Below are 18,572 nucleotides of genomic sequence, written 5' to 3' on the forward strand. Positions count from 1 at the left end.
GTGATCTTTAAATAGAGAACAATGAAAGCTGAACTTTTAGCAAACAATCAGAAACTAATTATTCAATCTGAACTCCAACAATCTTAGTTAGTTGGTAAGTTAGTTAGTTTTGTTGATTAGTTTGAGTTTATTGTCATGTGTGTAGAGTACAGTGAAAAACATTTTTGTTGTGTGGTAGCGGTGTAAATCTGCATCTGCAGGTCCTTGTTATAATACACGATTACAATCAAGCCATCCACAGTGTACTGATACAGGGTAAAGGGAATAATGCAACTTAACTGTTGATGATAATTATGCAAAGTGGATTCAACAGGAACAAAGAGCATTTGCATGGTTTCACCCAGAGAGTTATTATTCTCGCCAATAGTTCACAAATACCAAGATGCTTTCTTTGGATCAGTCACTTCGGTACCAACATCCATTGAAAAGTTGACCACGCCACAACCTTGTCAGAAAAGAATCTGTGACCTGAAAAGGCTTGTGAAAAGAAATTGTTCAAAGGTTGAAAGAACATTGTTGAGCTGCTATGCTGCTGAAGACATGGACAAGTCACCAAGTCCTTTCTAAGCCGGCAAACCATCTAACTTGGAGACCCAGATAATCTGGTGAGTGTTAAATTTAATTCCGTTCATGTATAGTCTAATATTGTCTGAACTAGACCGAAGCAGAATGCCCCAAATTATCTGAAAAAAATGGTCTTAATTTCGCAATAATACTGAATTTGAATTGTCTGCTTTCAATTGTACAACATATATGCATGCGATTAACAATTTGTAATTTGTTCCTTTTGTTTCCACAGGTTCATTCTATAAAGTGAATGCAATTGTGGAAAATGATTTGATTCTCTCTGTAAACCTGGATAAGAATCGGACAAGATGGAATCCACTGCTGCAGAGGAATCACTGCGCCAGACATACAGTTCAGATGTTATTAAATGAAAAAGAAAATTAGTTGACAGCATAAATTTATACTCCAACGGCAAGCTATAAATCTATGCTGTTATCTGCTAGCAAACTTTGTCAAATTTATTTGCCAGATTTACAACAGTATGTGCATTTCCAAAATACTTAATTAGCTCCGCATAGTGTTTTGAGAAGTTCTGAGGGTGGCACAGTGGTGCAGCGGTAGAGAGGTGGCACAGTGGCGCAGCGGTAGAGAGGTAGCATAGTGGGGCAATGGTAAAGTTGCTGCCTTATAGCACCAGAGACCCGGGTTCAATCCTGACTACAGGTGTTGTCTGTACGGAGTTTGTACGTTCTCCCTCTGACTGCGTAAGTCTGTGTGCTCCGGTTTCCTCCCACACTCCAAAGACATCCAGGCTTGCAGGTTAATTGGCTTCGTTAAAAATTGCAAATTGCCCCTAGTGTGTAGGATAGTGTTAGTGTTCAGGGTGATTGCTGGTCGGCACAAATTCTGTGGGCTGAAGGGCCTGCTTCCGTGCTGTATCTCTGAAGTCTAAAGTCCAAAGAAAGGATTGTGAAAGTTGCTATGTAAATGCAAATCTTTCCTCAATTTAGTTTTGAACAGCCAGCCAAGAGCCTTGAGCCCCTGTCCCACTGTACGAGGTAATTCAAGAGCTCTCCCGAGTTTTCTCCTGATCCGAACTCGGAGAATGTCCGTAGCACGTCCGTAGGAGTTTGTGGATGTCTCGTAGCGGCTCGTAATGCTAACGGTAGGCACTCGGGGCATCCGGCAAACTCGTGACGTTTTTTCATCCCTGCAAAAAAATGTCCACAAGTAAAAAAGTACTTGTGAAGAAAATAATTGTTACTTTTTACTCGTACGAGCCGCTAAGGGACAGCCACGAACTCGTACGGACCCGCTACGGACATTCTCCGAGTTCGAATCGGGGAAAACTCGCAACAACTCTTGAATGTCCTCGTACAGTGGGACAGGGGCTTTAACTGCTGGAATACACATCAGGTATATGTGCATTGCTGGGTACAATATTTCATTTATTTATGTGAATAGTAGAGGGTCAAGTAAGTGTTAAAGTCTGCAATCTTTGCTATGGGAGTCGAGAGGTTTGGTCACCAAAACGTATACTGAATATCGGGTTGCAAACTTTAGCTGTAGGTAGGGTAACTAGTTGTTTTTAACCCCTATATTATTGCAGGTGAACTGATAACCCCTTTGGATACATAGCTATAGTCTGACTGTGTGGAATGAAGACATTTTCCCGATATCTGTAGACTTTAGAGATACAGCGTGGAAACAGGCCCTTCGGCCCATTGAGTCCGTGTCGACCTGCGATCACCTTGTACACTAGCACTATCCCACACACTTGGGACAATTTTACCAAAGCCAATTAACCTACAAACCTGTACATCTTTGGACTGTGGGAGGAAACTGGAGTACCCGGAAAAAACCCACTTGGTCACGAGGAGAATGTACAAACTCCACACAGAGAACACCTATAGTCAGGATCGAACCTGGGTCCCTGGCGCTGTGAGGCAGCAACTCTGCCACTGTGCAACCATGCCACCCCAACATAAGCTGTAGCTGTGCCCAATTTACAGAGGATTAAAAAGATAAAGTAATTCTTAACGAGGCATTCTTTACTTATTGAATGTGTTTGCTATTGCAATCAGCGTGGAGCGAGCAGTAAACCCAGTCAGTGGTACCTGAATTAACAGCTAATTAAAAGTTAATGAGGAATAAGCATTTAAGTTAATACCAGTCCCTGCCCGAACTATGTGAATGTTTGCATCATTAATTCTGGACCATTATCTTCAAGGAGTTCTGTTTAATTTAGAGATACAGTGTGTAAACTGGCCCTTCTGCCCAAAGAGTCTGTGCCGACCAACACTCACCTGTACCTTAGGTCTATCCTACACACTAGGGATAATCTTGAATTTTTACTGGTCAATTAACCTACAAACCTGTACATCTTTGGAATGTGGGAGGAAACTGGAGCACCCGGGGACAACCCAAGCGATCAAAGGGAGAGCATATAAACTCTGTACAGACAGCACCTGTAGTCCGGATCAAACCAGGGTCTGTGATGCTGTAAGGCAGCAACTCTACCGCTGTGCCACCTTGCCGCTCCATGTTGGTTTTAGGCTGACTTAAATGATACCTGCAGGATGGGATGAATCTTTGGGGAAGTAAGCTGTTTTCTACACCTGTATTATTCTTTGTGGTTTGTTAACCATAGACCATAAGACAATAAGACATGGGAGCAGAATTAGGCCATTCAGCCCATCGAGTCTACTCTGCCATCCAATCAAGGCTGATCTATTTTTCCTTCTCAACCCCACAGACTGCTGTGGATACCAAGTCAATGGGTATTTTTTAAGGCGGTGATTGCCAGACTCTTAGTTAGTCAAGGGAGAAGGCAAGAGAATAAGGCTGAGTGGGAACGATAGATGAGTCACGATTGAATGGTGGAGTAGACTCGATGAACCAAATGGCCTAATTCTGCTCCTATGACTTGTTGTGTTATTCTCCTGTTTTTTTCCTGCAACATTTGACACCATTCATAATCAAGAACCTATCAATCTCTGCTTTAAAAATACCCAAATGTCTTGGCCTTCACTGCCGTCTGTAGATAGCCCCATGGCGTTAGTTCTGCCAGGAAAATGTCGTGTAGCTTAGGGTTAGTTAATGAAAGCAGAGTAGCTGGATTCCCATATGAATCCAAAGCTATGGAATGACCAGCACTCTTCCATGATGCTTTGAGATGTAGCCACTCAGTATCTGAAGAAATCCAAAAGGCTTTCCAAGGGACCAAGACTCAATAAATGGTGGACCACCTTGGATGGGACCCATCACCAGCAATTTGTATTGACTTGTAAAATACAAAAGAACAATCATGTGCTAGTTGTTTCTGATAAAAGTTAATTGTCAAAATAGTTTAGTTGTCCGAATATTTTTGCACAGAAATGTGAAGTATTGGTAGTAATTGCACTTACAATATATTTGCAACATGTCCATCTCATTCATTAAGTTGTACAATCTATCACATGGTAGCAGCTCGGAGAACTACAATTTTATGTATTCTACTTTTCTACTGAGTAATAACTTATTCATTTGTAATATTTTTCTAGTTATTCAGTAAACTATTCTCACTTATGGCTGCCTTGTCCTTTTATTTAATATTGCCATTGCCTACATATTTTTTCACTCCGTTTTTGTTAAAAGCACTTGAGCTAATGTGGAATTATACTAACATCCCAGTTTTATTCGACTTGGCGTGGTCTCACTGAGTTTCCAGATAAAATCATGATACTCAAGTGAAAGGCATCCTATCTGGAAACCAGCAGCAAGAGCATAGCCAATCTCCACATGATGTATGTGCGCTTTCTCAATAAATGTACTATTTGCAGTAGCCGCATGCAACATTGTGCATAATTCCAAAGACGCCTGTCAATCATCTGGATGCATGATACAGATAACAATTCATAATATCTCAGCTGCTTGCTTTTGATATTTTTCACAATTAGAAAAATTTCAGCCAGTGACTGGCAATATATTGAGGTTTAGTTGACTGTGACTGAAAGATGCAGGTAGAACGGTTACATATTGATTGCATTGCTGGGTCTAATTGATTGCCTTTCCGCTGTCTGGTTAGCACACAACACCAGCTTTTCACTGTACCTTGGTACAAATGACACTAATCTAAACTCAAACTGTTTAGACTTTGGACTTTAGAGATTCAGCGTGGAAACAGGCTCTTCGGCCCACTGAGTCCGTGCCGACCAGCGATCACCCCGCACACTACACACTAGGGACAATGTACAATTTTACCAAAGCCAATTAACCTACAAACCTGTATGTCTTTGGAGTGTGGGAGGAAACTGAAGCACCCGGAGAGACCCCACGCGGTCACAGGGAATACATACAATCTCCGTGCAGACACCATCCATAGTCAGGATCGAACCCAGGGATCTGGCACTGTGAGGCAGCAGCTCTTCCACTTCGCCACTTTGCCGCCCAAATTCCATTCCCCAATAATTAGGTTGATTGCTCCATTTCATGCACCATCCCTAAAATGTAACTCTCTATCTTTAATTATGAATTTTCTTTGCTCACTGATAAACAATTCCATTCTGACTGTCCATTCTAACTTATTATCGAGTTAATGGGGTTGTTTGAGATTGTTGCCGGGCATATTCTCATCCATACCTGTTGCATTGGTCACGTGCCCTTGGAAGGTGGATAGGAAACAGAAATGTGCATCACCGCGACGCAGATAGTGGAGCCGTGGCCTCACAGGGCCAGAGACCAGCGTTCGATCCTGACCTCGGGTGCTGTCTGTGTGGAGTTTGTACGTTCTCCCTGTTACCGTGTGGGTTTTCCCTGGCTGCTTCGATTTCCTCCCACATTTAATTTAGTATAGTTTAGAGATACAGGTGGAAACAGACCCTTTGGCCTGCCGAATCCACGCTGACCAACGATCACCCCTACACTAGTTCTATCCAACACACTCGGAACAATTTACAGAAGTCAATTAAGCTGCAAACCTCTTGTCCTGCGCAGCGGAGGGGGACTGAGTAAGATGACCAAAAATCACAGCCGTAAGTGGTAGCGTTTTTTCTAAAATCAATATACAGAACAACAGGAAGTGGTCAAGATCAGGCTTTTAGTAATATAGATATATATACTAGACTAAGTGGGACCCGTTGGGTCCCTGTCACATGGAAGGCCATGTACCCCAACGCAACCCGTTCCACAAACGCATTATTCCACCACTCACCCATTCCCCAACGCAACCCATTCCCCCAACACAATAGCCCTCAACTGCACAGGCGTGGCTCATTTCCCTTCATCCCCATTACTCCCTCCCCTCCTCTTCATCCTCCCTCGTCTTTCCCCTCTCCTCCTCCCCTCCGCAATCCTTCCCCAATTGCACGGGAACTCTCCCTCAACTGTGCATGCGAGGGTGGGTGAGCTGTTTTAAGTTAATTTTAAGTTAAGTTAATTAGGTAATAATAACTAGATTAAGTGCAGACTCGTTGGCTCCCCCAACGCAATAGTCCACCACTGACGCATAGCCCCCAACTACGCAGGCGTGGCTCATTTCCCCTCATCCCCCAGCACTCCCTCCCCCTCCACTTCACCCTCCCTCTTCCTTCCCCTCACCTCCTCACCTCCTCCCCTCCGCAATCCCTCCCCAATCCTTCCTTTCTCCTACCCTTAGTCACTCCCTCCATAACTCCTCTCCCCTCCATACCCCTCCTATCCCTCTATCCCCCACTCCTCACCTCCCCTACCCCGCCCCACCATCCCTCCTGACCTCCCCCACTGACCTCCTCTCCCTTCCCTCCCCTCTCCTCTCCCTCCTCAACTGCCCACACTCCCTCAATCCCCCCACCATCCCTCCTCACCTCCCCAGGATCTTTCCCGTCTCTCTCCTCTCTTCCTCCAATCCCTCCCTCACCTCTCCCTCCCTCCCCTTTCCCCCACCCTCAGTCACTCACTCCCTCCCTCCCTCCCTCCATAAAAAACAGCATCTGCAGTTCCTTCCTCCACAGGTCATTCATTGTTAGCTGTGGTTTAGATCCCGTTGACTTGACGAATGGAAAAGTTTACATCGTGTGTGTGCAGCTACTGCTTGGCCCATATCCCCGACTGCCCACTGCTACCACTCGGCCCATCCCCGCCTTGCCTACCCACCTACCTGCCTGCCTGCTCGCTGCGGGGGGGGGGGGAATGGAGTTGGTGTTCGTCACATTGGGCACCACGAGTTTCGACGAGGTGGAGGAGAAGATCTCCGAGAGGGCCATGAGGGTGAGTTACCGCAGCGGCAGCTATGGACGATTGCAGCTATTCACCCGTGCGGATGGGTAGATGGGACCGCCATTGCTGCATGGGGCAGGCGGGGGAGAAGGGTGAGTGAGGGAGAGAGAGAGAGATCAGGGCCTACACTGAAACCCCCCCCCCCCCCCCCCCTCCCAGCAGCCGGTGCCGGTGGTGGGGGAGTCGATAGACAAGTTACTGTGAGGAGGGGAGAGAGGTTTGTGAGTGAGGTGGGTGAGGCCGTGGTGCAGGAAGAGGCGTCGCCATCCCAGCCGTGGCATTGATTTATGGGAGAGGAGACCAATCTGTGTGGCGCTGACTGACAGAAGAGGAGACCAATCTGTGCGTGCTCAGTTTAAAATATTTTTAAACCTTACCGTTTAAAATATACCATCGATCAGAACAAAATTGTTATCCCTTGTAGCGCAGGAGAATGGTGAGTAAGGTGGCGAAAAATCGTAGTGCTATCATGTACCATTTTTGTGCAAATAGAAAAATCACGTAAACCGGAAGAGCACAAGATCAGTGTTTTGGTTATCTCTATATACCTATAAAAGTCTCATCTTGTATGTATATGGATGTACGTGTGTGCGTATGTGTCTGTCTACTTTCATCAAAACGGCACGCACTAGAGCAGAAATTTTCACAGGTTATTAATCACATTAACCCCCTCGACTAAATATTGTGCTTCACTTCACATTGGAGGCTATATTTCATAAGTTACAGTGTTTTAAAAATGGTCAAAACCAAGTTTTCAAACGGCAAACCTCCTTCAACCCGCTTCGAGTTACGTCACAAAGGGTGGGTGAGCGGCCACCAAGGGGGGTGGGCGGCCACCAGCTTCCAGTGACGTCAGGCGGAGGGCTGCATTTAAATTAACGTTCCGCTTTTTCCGACCCGGGCTTGTATCCGCGACGCATTGAGACCGCGGCAGTGAAGGAGATATCGAGACCGCAACGATGAGGCCTCGCGATGAAGGGCGAGGGTAGTTGCCACGTCTACACTCCCTCTCTCGCCCCCTCCCACCCCCACTCTACCTCCTCCCTATCTACCCTCACTCCCACCCTTCCCCAGCTCTGTGTTTGTTTACCTTTTGCCTGTATTTGAGGTTCTTTGTATTGTTCTTAATGCAGAAATTGAGATTTCTCTCCATCTCTCTTTCCCTCCTCCTCTCTCTCTCTCTCCCCCCCCCTCTGGCCCCCCCCCCCCTCCCCCCCCCCCCCCCCCCCCCCCCCCCCCCCCTCCCCTCCCTCTCCCCTCCCTCTCCTCCCTCCCCCCTCCCCCTCCCTCCTCTCTCCCTCCCCTCTCCCCTCTCTCCCTCCCTCTCCCCCCCACTCCCTATCTCTATTTGACCGGCTTTTCTTTCTCTTTGAAAGACCTGAGCATAGAGAGAGACAATTATGTTTCTCAGGGGTAAGGCACAACTATACCTCCCGGTGCTCCTTTTCTGGAGACATGGCTAATTAAGCTACCAGTAGAATTAGAGATTCAAAAGTGTGGAGCGATTGTAATGTGTGATTGCAGATCCACTTCTGTGACTAGCACACATTAGTCGCTTGGTTGGGCAATATATGCTTGGATCATATGTAAAAAGCAGATGGTGGAAGGTTTCCGTCATTTCAAAGTAATCAGTATTCAATTGAACAGAATGCCATAGCACCATCATCGTACAAATCAACGCCAAAATCAAGCCCGTGTTAGAGGAGAACACATTTGAAATTGCGTTGGTTTTAGTTAGCTTAGTTTCTTGTCACGTGTACCGAGGTACAGTGAAAAGCTTTTGTTGCATGCTAACCAGTCAGCAGAAAAACAAGACATGATTACAATCGAGCCGTCCACAGATACATGATAAAGCGTGCAATGTGAATAATGTTTCGTCCAGTAAGGTCCAGTAAAGCATATGACAACTCTGTAGGAATTACACGGTCATAAATAAGTTAACTCATAAAATCTGACTATGGTGCAGAGTGAACACTGTCCTAGTTTCAAGGGGAAGTTGTCAAGGTGAAAGACACAAAGTGCTAGAGTATCTCAGTGGCTCTGGCAGTATCTCTGGAGAACATGGATAAGTGACGTATCGCTTCAAGACCTGTCTGAAGAAGGGTGTTGACCCAAATAGTCATCTATCCATGTTCTCCAGAGATGCTCCCTTGCCCGCTGAGTTTAGTCTTTAGATTTTATAGATACAGGGTGTAAACAGGGGGACCTCGACCAGCGATCACCCCATACACTGTCATACACACTAGGAACAATTTACAATTTTACATAAGCCGATTAACCTACAAACCTTCACGTCTTTGGAGTGTGAGAGGAAACCGGAGCACCCGGAGAAAACCCATATGGTCACAGGGAGAACGTACAAACTCCACACAGACAGCACCCGTAGCCAGCATCAAGCCCAGGTCTCTGGTGCTGTGAGACAGCAAATCTACGACTGTGGCAATGTGCCGCCAAGTTACTCCAGCACTTGTGTGGTAAGCAGCATCTGCAGTTCTTTGGATCTACGTCATTGTGAAGGCACTGTTCTAATGTAACTGTGTCGACTGTCAAGGGTCAAGGGTCAAGAGTGTTTTTTTGTCATATGTTCCAGACTGAACAATGAAATTCTTACTTGCAGCAGCACAACAGACTATGTAAACATGGTACACTGTAAATAATATAATTAACGTGGAAAGAAAGAAAAATAAATGTTCAGTGTGTATACTTACGTACATACAGTACATATACATGCACGTAACAACAAACACTAATAGTGTAAAAACCAATGCCCCAAGTCTCTGTAGTTCAGAGTTTATTTGGAGGTTATAGTGAAGAAGCTGTTCCTGAACATGGACATTATAGTTTCAGGCTCATGTACCTCCTTCCTGATGGCAGGAATGAAATGAGAGCGCGGGTCTCTGATGATGCTGACTGTCTTTTAGTGGCAGCGGCTCCTATAGATCCCTTTGATGGTGTAGAGGTCAGTACCCGCGATAAACTGGGCAGTGTTCACCACTTTTAATGTGATGACTGTGAGGACGTTTTCTTGCAACTTTGTTGGGAGATTGTTCCAGTGCGTCGTAGATCAAGGGAAGAACAGCCTCAGTAAACAGTGGGTTCATCTTGTTATTTTAGGTACACAACGTCGCCGGCTGTTACCAGCCCCTCTGCCCGATACTTCTTCCCTGGGCCGTAAGCCAACGGGCACCACGGGGCAGTGGGTAGATCTACCACCCCTGCCGGGCACCATGAAGGAATCGTTCGAAATCAAGGTGTACCAGATTGATGATGTGGAACGCTTACAGAGACGCAGGCAAGAGGAGATGGAGGTTAGTACATTTAGTGCAAGTTTAGACAATCTAAATGACGACGGCGGAATTGGAATGGCTGCTTCAATAGAGATGAAGTACCATTACATGAAGGGGATTGACTGCAATTAAATTACTATAATTATTAATTTTATTATGCATATGTTGGAGTGCCCTTACAAAGCGGAGATAAAAATAATTACTATTCACTATTAATCATGCTTAGTCGGGAGATATTCTATAAATGGAAAAAAATATCCGTAAATATATTTTAAATGAGTCTTTACCTTCTTTCCTGCTTTATCACATGCTATAGTCATTTGTGCCAGTATCATCATCTCCTTTACAGATGAGAAAAGGTATGCTGCGTAACGTTATAATGCAACAGCAGGCCAAGAGTCTGATTTCTTCCCATACTCTTAAAATGTGCACAAAAGCCTTAACCCTTCTGAAGAATGTGTTTGGCTACCTTTGAGAACAGCTCCATCCAAGACCGCAAGAAATTGCAGAGAGTTGTGGATATAGCCCAGACCATCGTGCAAACCAACCTCCCTTCCATAGTCTGCATCTACACTTCACGCTGCTTCGGCAAGGCCAACAGCATAATCAAGGACCAGTCTCTCCCTCACTCCTTCTCCCCTCTCCCATCAGGCAAGAAGTATAGAAGTTTGAGAACGAATACCTCCAGATTCAGGGACAGTTTCTTCCCAGCTGTCACTTGGTAACCGAACCATCCTCTCACCAGCTGAAGTGCAGTCTTGACCTTCCATCTACCTCATTGGAGACCTTTGAACTATCTTTAATCGGACTTTATCGGACTTCAATGTTATATTTTGCATTAAATGTTGTACCCTTTACCCTTTATTTGTACGCTGTGGTCCGTTTGATTGTAATCATTGTAGTCTTTTCTTTGGGTAGCACACAAACAAAAGCATTACACTGTACCTTGGTACATGGTCCTCCTACAACAATAATGAACTAAACTAAACTAATCTAAACTAAACTAATCTAAAGTAATTAAACTTTATCAGTCTGAAGAAGGGTCCCGAACCAAAACGCCACCTATCCATTTTCTCCAGAAATGTTACCTGACCCGCTGAGTTACTCAAGTATTTTGTGTCTATCTTTCGTACAAACCAGCATCTGCAGTTCCTTGTTATTGCATTAAACTAATCTTCTCTTGCTTTTAATTCTGTAGGAACCGTTCCAAGATGTGGATGAGGTAAGTTCTTCAGTCGATTTCTTTCTCGCTACACATTTTTATTTGCCTGCTTGAGTTCGCAAGAAGGCAGAGTACAAATTGCAAAGGATTTGAGCTTGTTTTGCTTGGCTATTGACAGAGGGATTTTTTTTCTGTGTTCTGCTAGGGCCTGACGTACTTCAATTTAAAACTGAAGGTGTTGGAGAAGCGACAGCAACGCATAAGGGAATTAAAGACAAAGCATGAGCTGCTGATGCAGGAGCTGGAGGAGACCAAGGGCAGGCTAATGATGGACCCTAATAAATGGAAATCTGAGTGTAAGTGCCCTGCATGCCTCCCGCTGTTCTGTCAGGAAGCAGGAAGAGGGAGGCCACAATAGGCATGTATCCTTTCATAGAATTGCCCAGGTTGATTTATTTTTGCATTCCAATCAAAATGCAAATACAGCAAGCGACAAATATGCAATGTTACACTGAGTGTGAAATATGCACATGTGTACCGAAGCCCAGGAGTAAACCTGAACAGATTCAAAGGGTATGCCAACGTTGTACTTGAAAAACAATCACGCCATCCATCAGTGATTCCAGGTGCAAATCTGCATCAAGTGAGTAGTTGCTTGTCAACGCTCCAGGAGCGAACCATGAACTTGATGTAAATCATTCCGATTCATTGGAATTGTCAATTGTAGATTTTCTCGCAAGGGAAGAACTCCCATGCAGTCCTCTTGAAAGAGCAGGGAAAGATTTACGTAAGCATTAATATCAGATGCAAACTGTAAACTCTTTGTAATTGCGATCATTCCGATTTACTTGCAATTGTCAATTATAGATTATCTTGCAAAGGGTGGCACAGTGGTGGAGTTGGTATAATTGCTGCCTCACAGCACCAGAGACAAGGGTTCCATCCTGACCTAGGGTGCTGTCTGTGTGGAGTTTGTACGTTCTCCCTGTGATTGTGTGGGTTTCTACCGGGTGCTCCGGTTTCCTCCCACATTCCAAAGATGCACATGTTTTTAGGTTAATTGGCCGTCTGTAAAATTGCCCCCAGCGTGCAGGGAGAGGGTGAGAAAGTGGGACAACAGAGAACTAGTGTAACTAGTGGTTTGGTGTGAACTCGCTGGACTGAAAGGCCAGTTTCCATACTACACCTCTAACCCTAAACTGCTCTAACTCTGGTCTAGATACTCACACAGAGAGTGGTGGGTATATGGAACAAGCTGCCAGAGGATGTATTTGAGACGGGTACAATAAAAATATTTCAAAAAACATTAGGCAGGCAGATGGATAGGTTAGGTTTAGGGAGGTTGGGACAAACATGGGCAGTTAGGACTAGTGTAGATGGGACATGTTGATCGGCATGGGCAAGTTGGGCTGAATGGCCTGTTTCCACACTGTAGTCTTCAAGAAAGCTGCAGAAGAATTACATAATCATTAACATTGCACATGAGATGCACAGTGTACAAATCTTACTCCATGGCATGATTTACAATTCTGATTTGTTGGCAGTCTTATCTCTGTGTCGAGGCATCTGCATCCTTTAGCGATTGCAAAACAACAAAGGTTTGTGCTCAAAGAAAAGATTGATGTGTAAATGTTGATTCCCTGATTCAAGATTGAGATGAAAGCAACTATTCAGGAGCATCAATCGACACCCTTGATGCCAGTGTGTCAATATGAATGATGGAGCTGCCACTGCTAATGCCTCACTCAGACACAGCCAAAGTATCTAGCGACAACGTGTTGCAGAAAGGACACAAAGTGCTGGAGTAACTCAGCGAGTCAGGCAGCATCTCTGGAGAACATGGATATGCAACGTTTTGGATTGGGACCCTTCTTAAGACTGATTGTAGGGGTGGATGGGGGAAAGGAAGCTGGAAGACAGGAGGGACAGGACAGAGCGTGGCAGATAATGTGGGACACAGATTGGATAGGCAGATATTTGGAACAAAGGCCAGTGATAAAAGCAGAAGGCGTGAGAGGCTGATTGTGAGAATGATTGACTTGCTGAGTTACTGCAGCATTTTGTGGTGCAGCATCTTTCTTTAGTAAACCAGAGACCTGCAGTTCCTTGTGATGGCCAATGTTATGCCTCGTTGCTCGGCACGCGAAATACTTTTCCACATGCACCATTCATCTGTTTGCTTGATTGACCAGTACTATCTCTGTTAACAGTTGAAATCGATGTGGACCTGGATGAAGAGTCGCTGGAGTATCTCGAGGCACTGGAGGAGATAACCGAGGAGCTCGAACAGCGTGTGAACCTATGCAAGGCAAGAATAATGATGGTGACGTGTTTTGACATTGGAGTGATCACCGATGTGATGGATGGACCAAAGGAAGTGCAAGTGTAAAGCTAGCGGGAGAGCATGAGGATGGTTCTCTACCATGAAAAGCAGGCAGAACTTGAAGGAAGAGGAACTGTGGTTGAACAAAGGTCAGTGACGTCCAGAGAGAGGAAAGTGCAAGAACGTGTTGAGGGTGAGATGATGTGGTGACAATGAATCTTGATGGCGAGCTGTGTAAATCGATACAGTGCCTCCAAGCCTAAAGAGAACGAAAGCTTAAACTGTTCATGCAAGCAATTTCCTTTCCCCGAAGGAAGGAAGAAGGCAAGATAAACCGAACAAAGAACTGAAAAACCTTAAAGTGCCTTTTTGATTCACTTGACTTATTTGCATTGGTGCTAGTAAAGAAACCAGCATACCTAAGTAAGCACTGAAACAAATTGCTTATTTTATAATGTATATTGTATTTATATGATACATGTAAAAACTTTCATTGTAGCAAAGCAATAAGTAAATTATGTTCACATCCTTGACTTTGCCTTCTCGTTGAAAGGAGAGCCATTCTATATTTTCAATTTTAATATGTCCTTGTGTATATTAATATTCCATGGTATTCTGTTTCTATAGTGTTTAAAGTTTCATTCATCTGAGCATGTTATGAACTGTGATGACTTTTTGAAGACTTTTTTATATGTGATCTTGTCTGTTTTTGGGGGTCACTTCTTTGTACACATTGCTATTGGTGCAGAAGTGCAGAATGAAATTCCTAGTTTTTGAATCCAGTTATAAATATATCGGTAGAGAACTCGTGGTGCCAACTGACCAGAGCTGAAATTATCAGCGATAATTCATCACAGCCAGTGACTTACTTTGTGCAGTGATTCCAATATTGTGAGTTAAGAATGATCAAATTTATATACTCTTTTTTAAAACCAAAAACAGGCATACAAGATAATAACAGTATTGATTTATGAGACATTTGATTCTGTCATTGAAAAATATTGCAACTCAGGATTTCTTCCAAAAAGAAAACAAATTTAATAGGAGATTTATGTGAACATAGGTTTGTGTAAAGTTTTGTTTTGCATTTTAATACTGGCCAAAAGCCATGATTGTTATGAATATTGCCGAACAACACCAATTTTACATGAAGAAATATGGGATCATAATGCATTGCGAATGATATTTTCTGACAATTTTTAAATGTAAAGTTTTTTTGAAGCATCTTTGTATAAATGTACATTATGGTAGTTGCAGTAGGTTTATCTGTGAATAAATGACATGCTGACTGGTAATAATTTTTCTGTTTCGTGGTTATAATTTTGCACAAAGAAAACATTAAAATGTAGGTCCAACAGTGGCATAGTGGTAGAGTTGCTGCCTCAGCGTCCTGACTTCGATCCTGATCACATGTGCTGTCTGTACGGATTTTGTACGTTCTCTCTGTGACTGCGTAGGTTTTCTCCAGTGCTCCGGTTTCCTCCCCGATTCCAAAGATGTGCGGGCTTGTAGGCTAATTGGTTTCTGTAAATTGTCCCTAGTGTGAACTGCCAGAGGAGGCAGGTACTACTGCAACATTTAAGAGGCATTTAGACAGGTTCATGGATAGGATAGGTTTATAGTGCCAAATGCAGGCTGGTGGGAGTAGTGTAGATGGGACATATTGGTGGTTGTTGGCAAGTTGGGCAAACGGCCCTGTTTCCACGCTGTATGACTATGACGCTATAACTAATATACGGGTGATCACTGGTCGGCATGCACTTGGTGGATCGAAGTACCTGTTTTTACGCTGCATCTCTAAACTAAACTAAGCTAATATTGAAATATCAATTGGAAATAATAGTCTTTATGAAAGTTTGTACTTTTACATAGACTATGTCGACATAGAATGAGTAACCGTGTAAAGTCAAATCTGTCAATGTAAAAACGTAACATTGCAGATGCTGGATATCTGGAATAAAACTAGAACGGTCTTGAAACATTCGGTAAGATCAGATGAAGCTAATGCATCAGGTCCATAATCTTTAATCAGTTGTGGGAAAAAGTTGTAAATACACAAGGTCCACGACATAGACGTGGAGATGAAAGTGAGAAATCCAGATGGAAAATCTAGAAATAAAACAGTAACCATGGGTATGAGAATGGGACACGGAAGTTCAGGTTACATGCAATACTGTTTAGTTTAGTTTATTATTGTCACATGTACCGTGAGAAGGAAACTGACCCTTCAGCCCACCGAGTCCTCACCGACCAGCGATCACCTATACACTAGTTCTATCCTACAAATTTGGGACAATTTAACCTACAAACCTGCACGTCTTTGGAATTTGGGAGGAAAACGGTGCACCCAGGGAAAACCCATGTGGTCACGGGAGAACATATAAACGCCATGCAGACAGTGCCTGTAGTCAGGATCAAACCCAGGTCTTTGGTGCTGTAAGGCAGCAACCCTACTGCTGCGTCACTGTGCTGCCCTAAGTTTTAGTTTAGTCTAGTTTATTATTGTCAGGGGTACCGAGGTACATTGAAAAGCCTTTGTTTGCATGCCATCTCGTCAAAGAAAAGATTATCCATCAATCCAAGCCGTCACTGTGCATACTTAAAGGATAAATGGTACAACATTTAGTACATGTTTTAACATTGAAGTCTGGTAAAGTCCGATTAAAGAAAGTTCAAAGGTCAAGTGAAATGGATGGGAGGTCAGACAGGGGGTTATGGAAGGACACATAAGCACAGAGTGCTCCTGCCACACCTCATTACTTGGTCATTGGACAGGAGGCTGAGACAGCCTGCAATGCACATGGTTTAGCCTGCAGTAAAATAGTCCTCTCTTCTGACATCTCCAAACATTATGGACTTTGCAGAGCTTGGATGACTGCTTCCACCACTGGCACATTCAGACATGGAGAAGGGGAATTCATGGAGGGAGGCAGGTGTTTCGGCTATTTGGGGTTGGGTGGTGGGTGCAGGAAGAGCGAGGCTTACATTTTCAAAGGAGCGAGCACTTGAATATCTCTTGGCCTATTATGGACCAGTGGGAAAATCACATTTCACTCTCTACTTACTTTCCAATCCTCTTTCAGACCGGCTTCAGGGCTGACTTAAAATTGCAGTTGGTTTCCATAATGTTATCGCGTATCAATCTACATATGTAAAGGTGGATCCTTCAGGGTCCAGGTAAGAGGTTCTATACAATTTACTCAGTGCAGGAGGTCAAAATCGAAATAGGCGGATAACTCACCTGGCTTCTGGCAAGGTTAACTTTGTATTGTAGAAACAAACAACTGTAGATGCTGGTTTATACCAAAGATGACCTACAAAGTGCTGATTTATTAAATGCTATATTTGATACAATGCAAAAAGAAGCCATTTGATTCCTCATGCTTGCACCAGCCTTTTTAATGGAAATATACAATTGGTCAAACTACCCGATTAATATATTGTCTGAATCGTGGCATATTAGACAGTCGTGAATGGCATGTGCAATAGTTGTGTGAGACAGTCTGAAGAAGTGTCCCGACCCATAAAATCACACATCATTTGTTCTCCAGAGATGCCGCCTAGCCCGCTGAGTTACTCCAGCACATTATATCTACATTAAAATGTATTTCAGTATAATACTGGCTTTTAGGACATTAGTTTCTTAGGACAGTCACATGCTGGTTTCCCAATGGGGTCAGACATTTTCAGTCTGAAGAAGAATCCCAACCCAACCCATCCTTTTTCCTCTTAAGATGCTGCCGATCCGCTGAGTGACTCCATCACTTTGTGTCTATGTTTGGTATAAACCAAAACCAGCAGTTGTTTATTTAAATACTGCTTGGTCTTAAAACCTATCAATGGGAAATTGGCCAAAAAATAGAGAAATGTTATAGGGCTGTCCCACTGCGGTGACCTAATCCGCAAGTTCAGAAGAGTCTGCCCTCGACTCATGCTCGCAACATGGTCGACACAAGGTCCTAGGAGGTCTTTGTACCTCTCCTTCATGCTTGAGAGTAGTCCCCGCGTACTCGAGGCCTCAGCTAGGTCGCTGCGTATTTTTCAACATGCTGAAAAATGCCTGCCCGTAAAAAAAGGTCACCATGGAAAAATCAATTTTTTTTTTTACTCGTGGGTTTGGTCGAAGATGGTCGTAGTAGGTCGGCATGTTAATCGTAGGTAATCGAGGGTAGTCGAGGTAATCAAAGGTAGTTGAAGGTAGTCGTAGATAGTCTTCAACGTAATCGAAGGGAGGTCGAAGGAGATCGAAGGAGGTCGTCTTCACCCTCCACTATCCGGTGTCCAATTTTCCCGAAGCTAGTCGAAGCTAGTTGAGGCTAGTCATTGTGTGCAAAGATATAACATTGAAGTCTAAAGGTCTACAGAGAGAGTAGGAGACCACTAGTATTTTGGCATCCCTGTAGATAGAGAACGACACTTTGCAATTACCGGGTGACAGGAAATAGATAGCAGTGGCCACTTGGCAGTCAGTCACAATGACTTGATTTCAGCAGTGAATGAAAGGTAATCACCCTCTCATTGATTCTGCAACATTCTTGCTCGACCAATGTAATTTCTGTTTTTTTTACTGCAGGAGGGGATTCCTCCAGAGGTGGATTGTACCACAGGTCATCCAGACAATTACCTGCCAGCCTCTGGAGATGGTTATGTGGTTCAGTTTTCACTTCCTGCCTCACACTCGATGAACATAGAACATAGAATATCGAGCAGTACAGTACAGGAACAGGCCTTTCGGCCACAAAATCTGACCCGAACATGCTTCTACTTCTTTAGAAGACCTAGGAAGGCTTAGGCTTAGGCTTTGATGGTCTGAATGGCTCAATTCTCTCCTGTAACCTGCGAATGTACAAAGTTCAGCATGTTTCCAGCAACTTCTCAACTTCTACAGATATGCCTTTGAAAGCATTTTCACAGGATGGATCACAGCATGGTTCGGTAACAGCTCCATCCAAGATTGCAAGAAATTACAGAGAGTTGTGGACAGCCCAGACCATCATGCAAACCAACCTTCCTTCCATTGACTGCATCTACACTTCACGCTGCTTCGGCAAGGCCAACA

At 44.0% G+C, this 18,572-nt stretch overlaps 1 protein-coding gene across 2 annotated transcripts in view; it reads left to right on the plus strand.

The window, feature by feature from the left end:
- kif26ab (kinesin family member 26Ab) overlaps nt 1–18,566 on the plus strand; it is a 152,944-nt gene extending 134,378 nt beyond the window's left edge. The window contains exons 13-16 of one of the 2 annotated variants that reach the window (XM_055640627.1): nt 9,856–10,049; nt 11,227–11,250; nt 11,396–11,546; nt 13,401–18,566. In XM_055640627.1, the coding sequence (XP_055496602.1) occupies nt 9,856–10,049; nt 11,227–11,250; nt 11,396–11,546; nt 13,401–13,579 (548 nt within the window). In that variant the 3' untranslated portion in view covers nt 13,580–18,566. Of the gene's footprint in view, nt 1–367; nt 606–799; nt 4,077–9,855; nt 10,050–11,226; nt 11,251–11,395; nt 11,547–13,400 lie in introns of those variants that run through there. The other variant, XM_055640628.1, reaches the window with a different exon arrangement.
- Nucleotides 18,567–18,572: the final 6 nt, after the last annotated feature.

This window comes from Leucoraja erinacea, chromosome 9 (genome assembly GCF_028641065.1).
Source record: "Leucoraja erinacea ecotype New England chromosome 9, Leri_hhj_1, whole genome shotgun sequence".
Lineage (NCBI taxonomy): Eukaryota > Metazoa > Chordata > Chondrichthyes > Rajiformes > Rajidae > Leucoraja > Leucoraja erinaceus.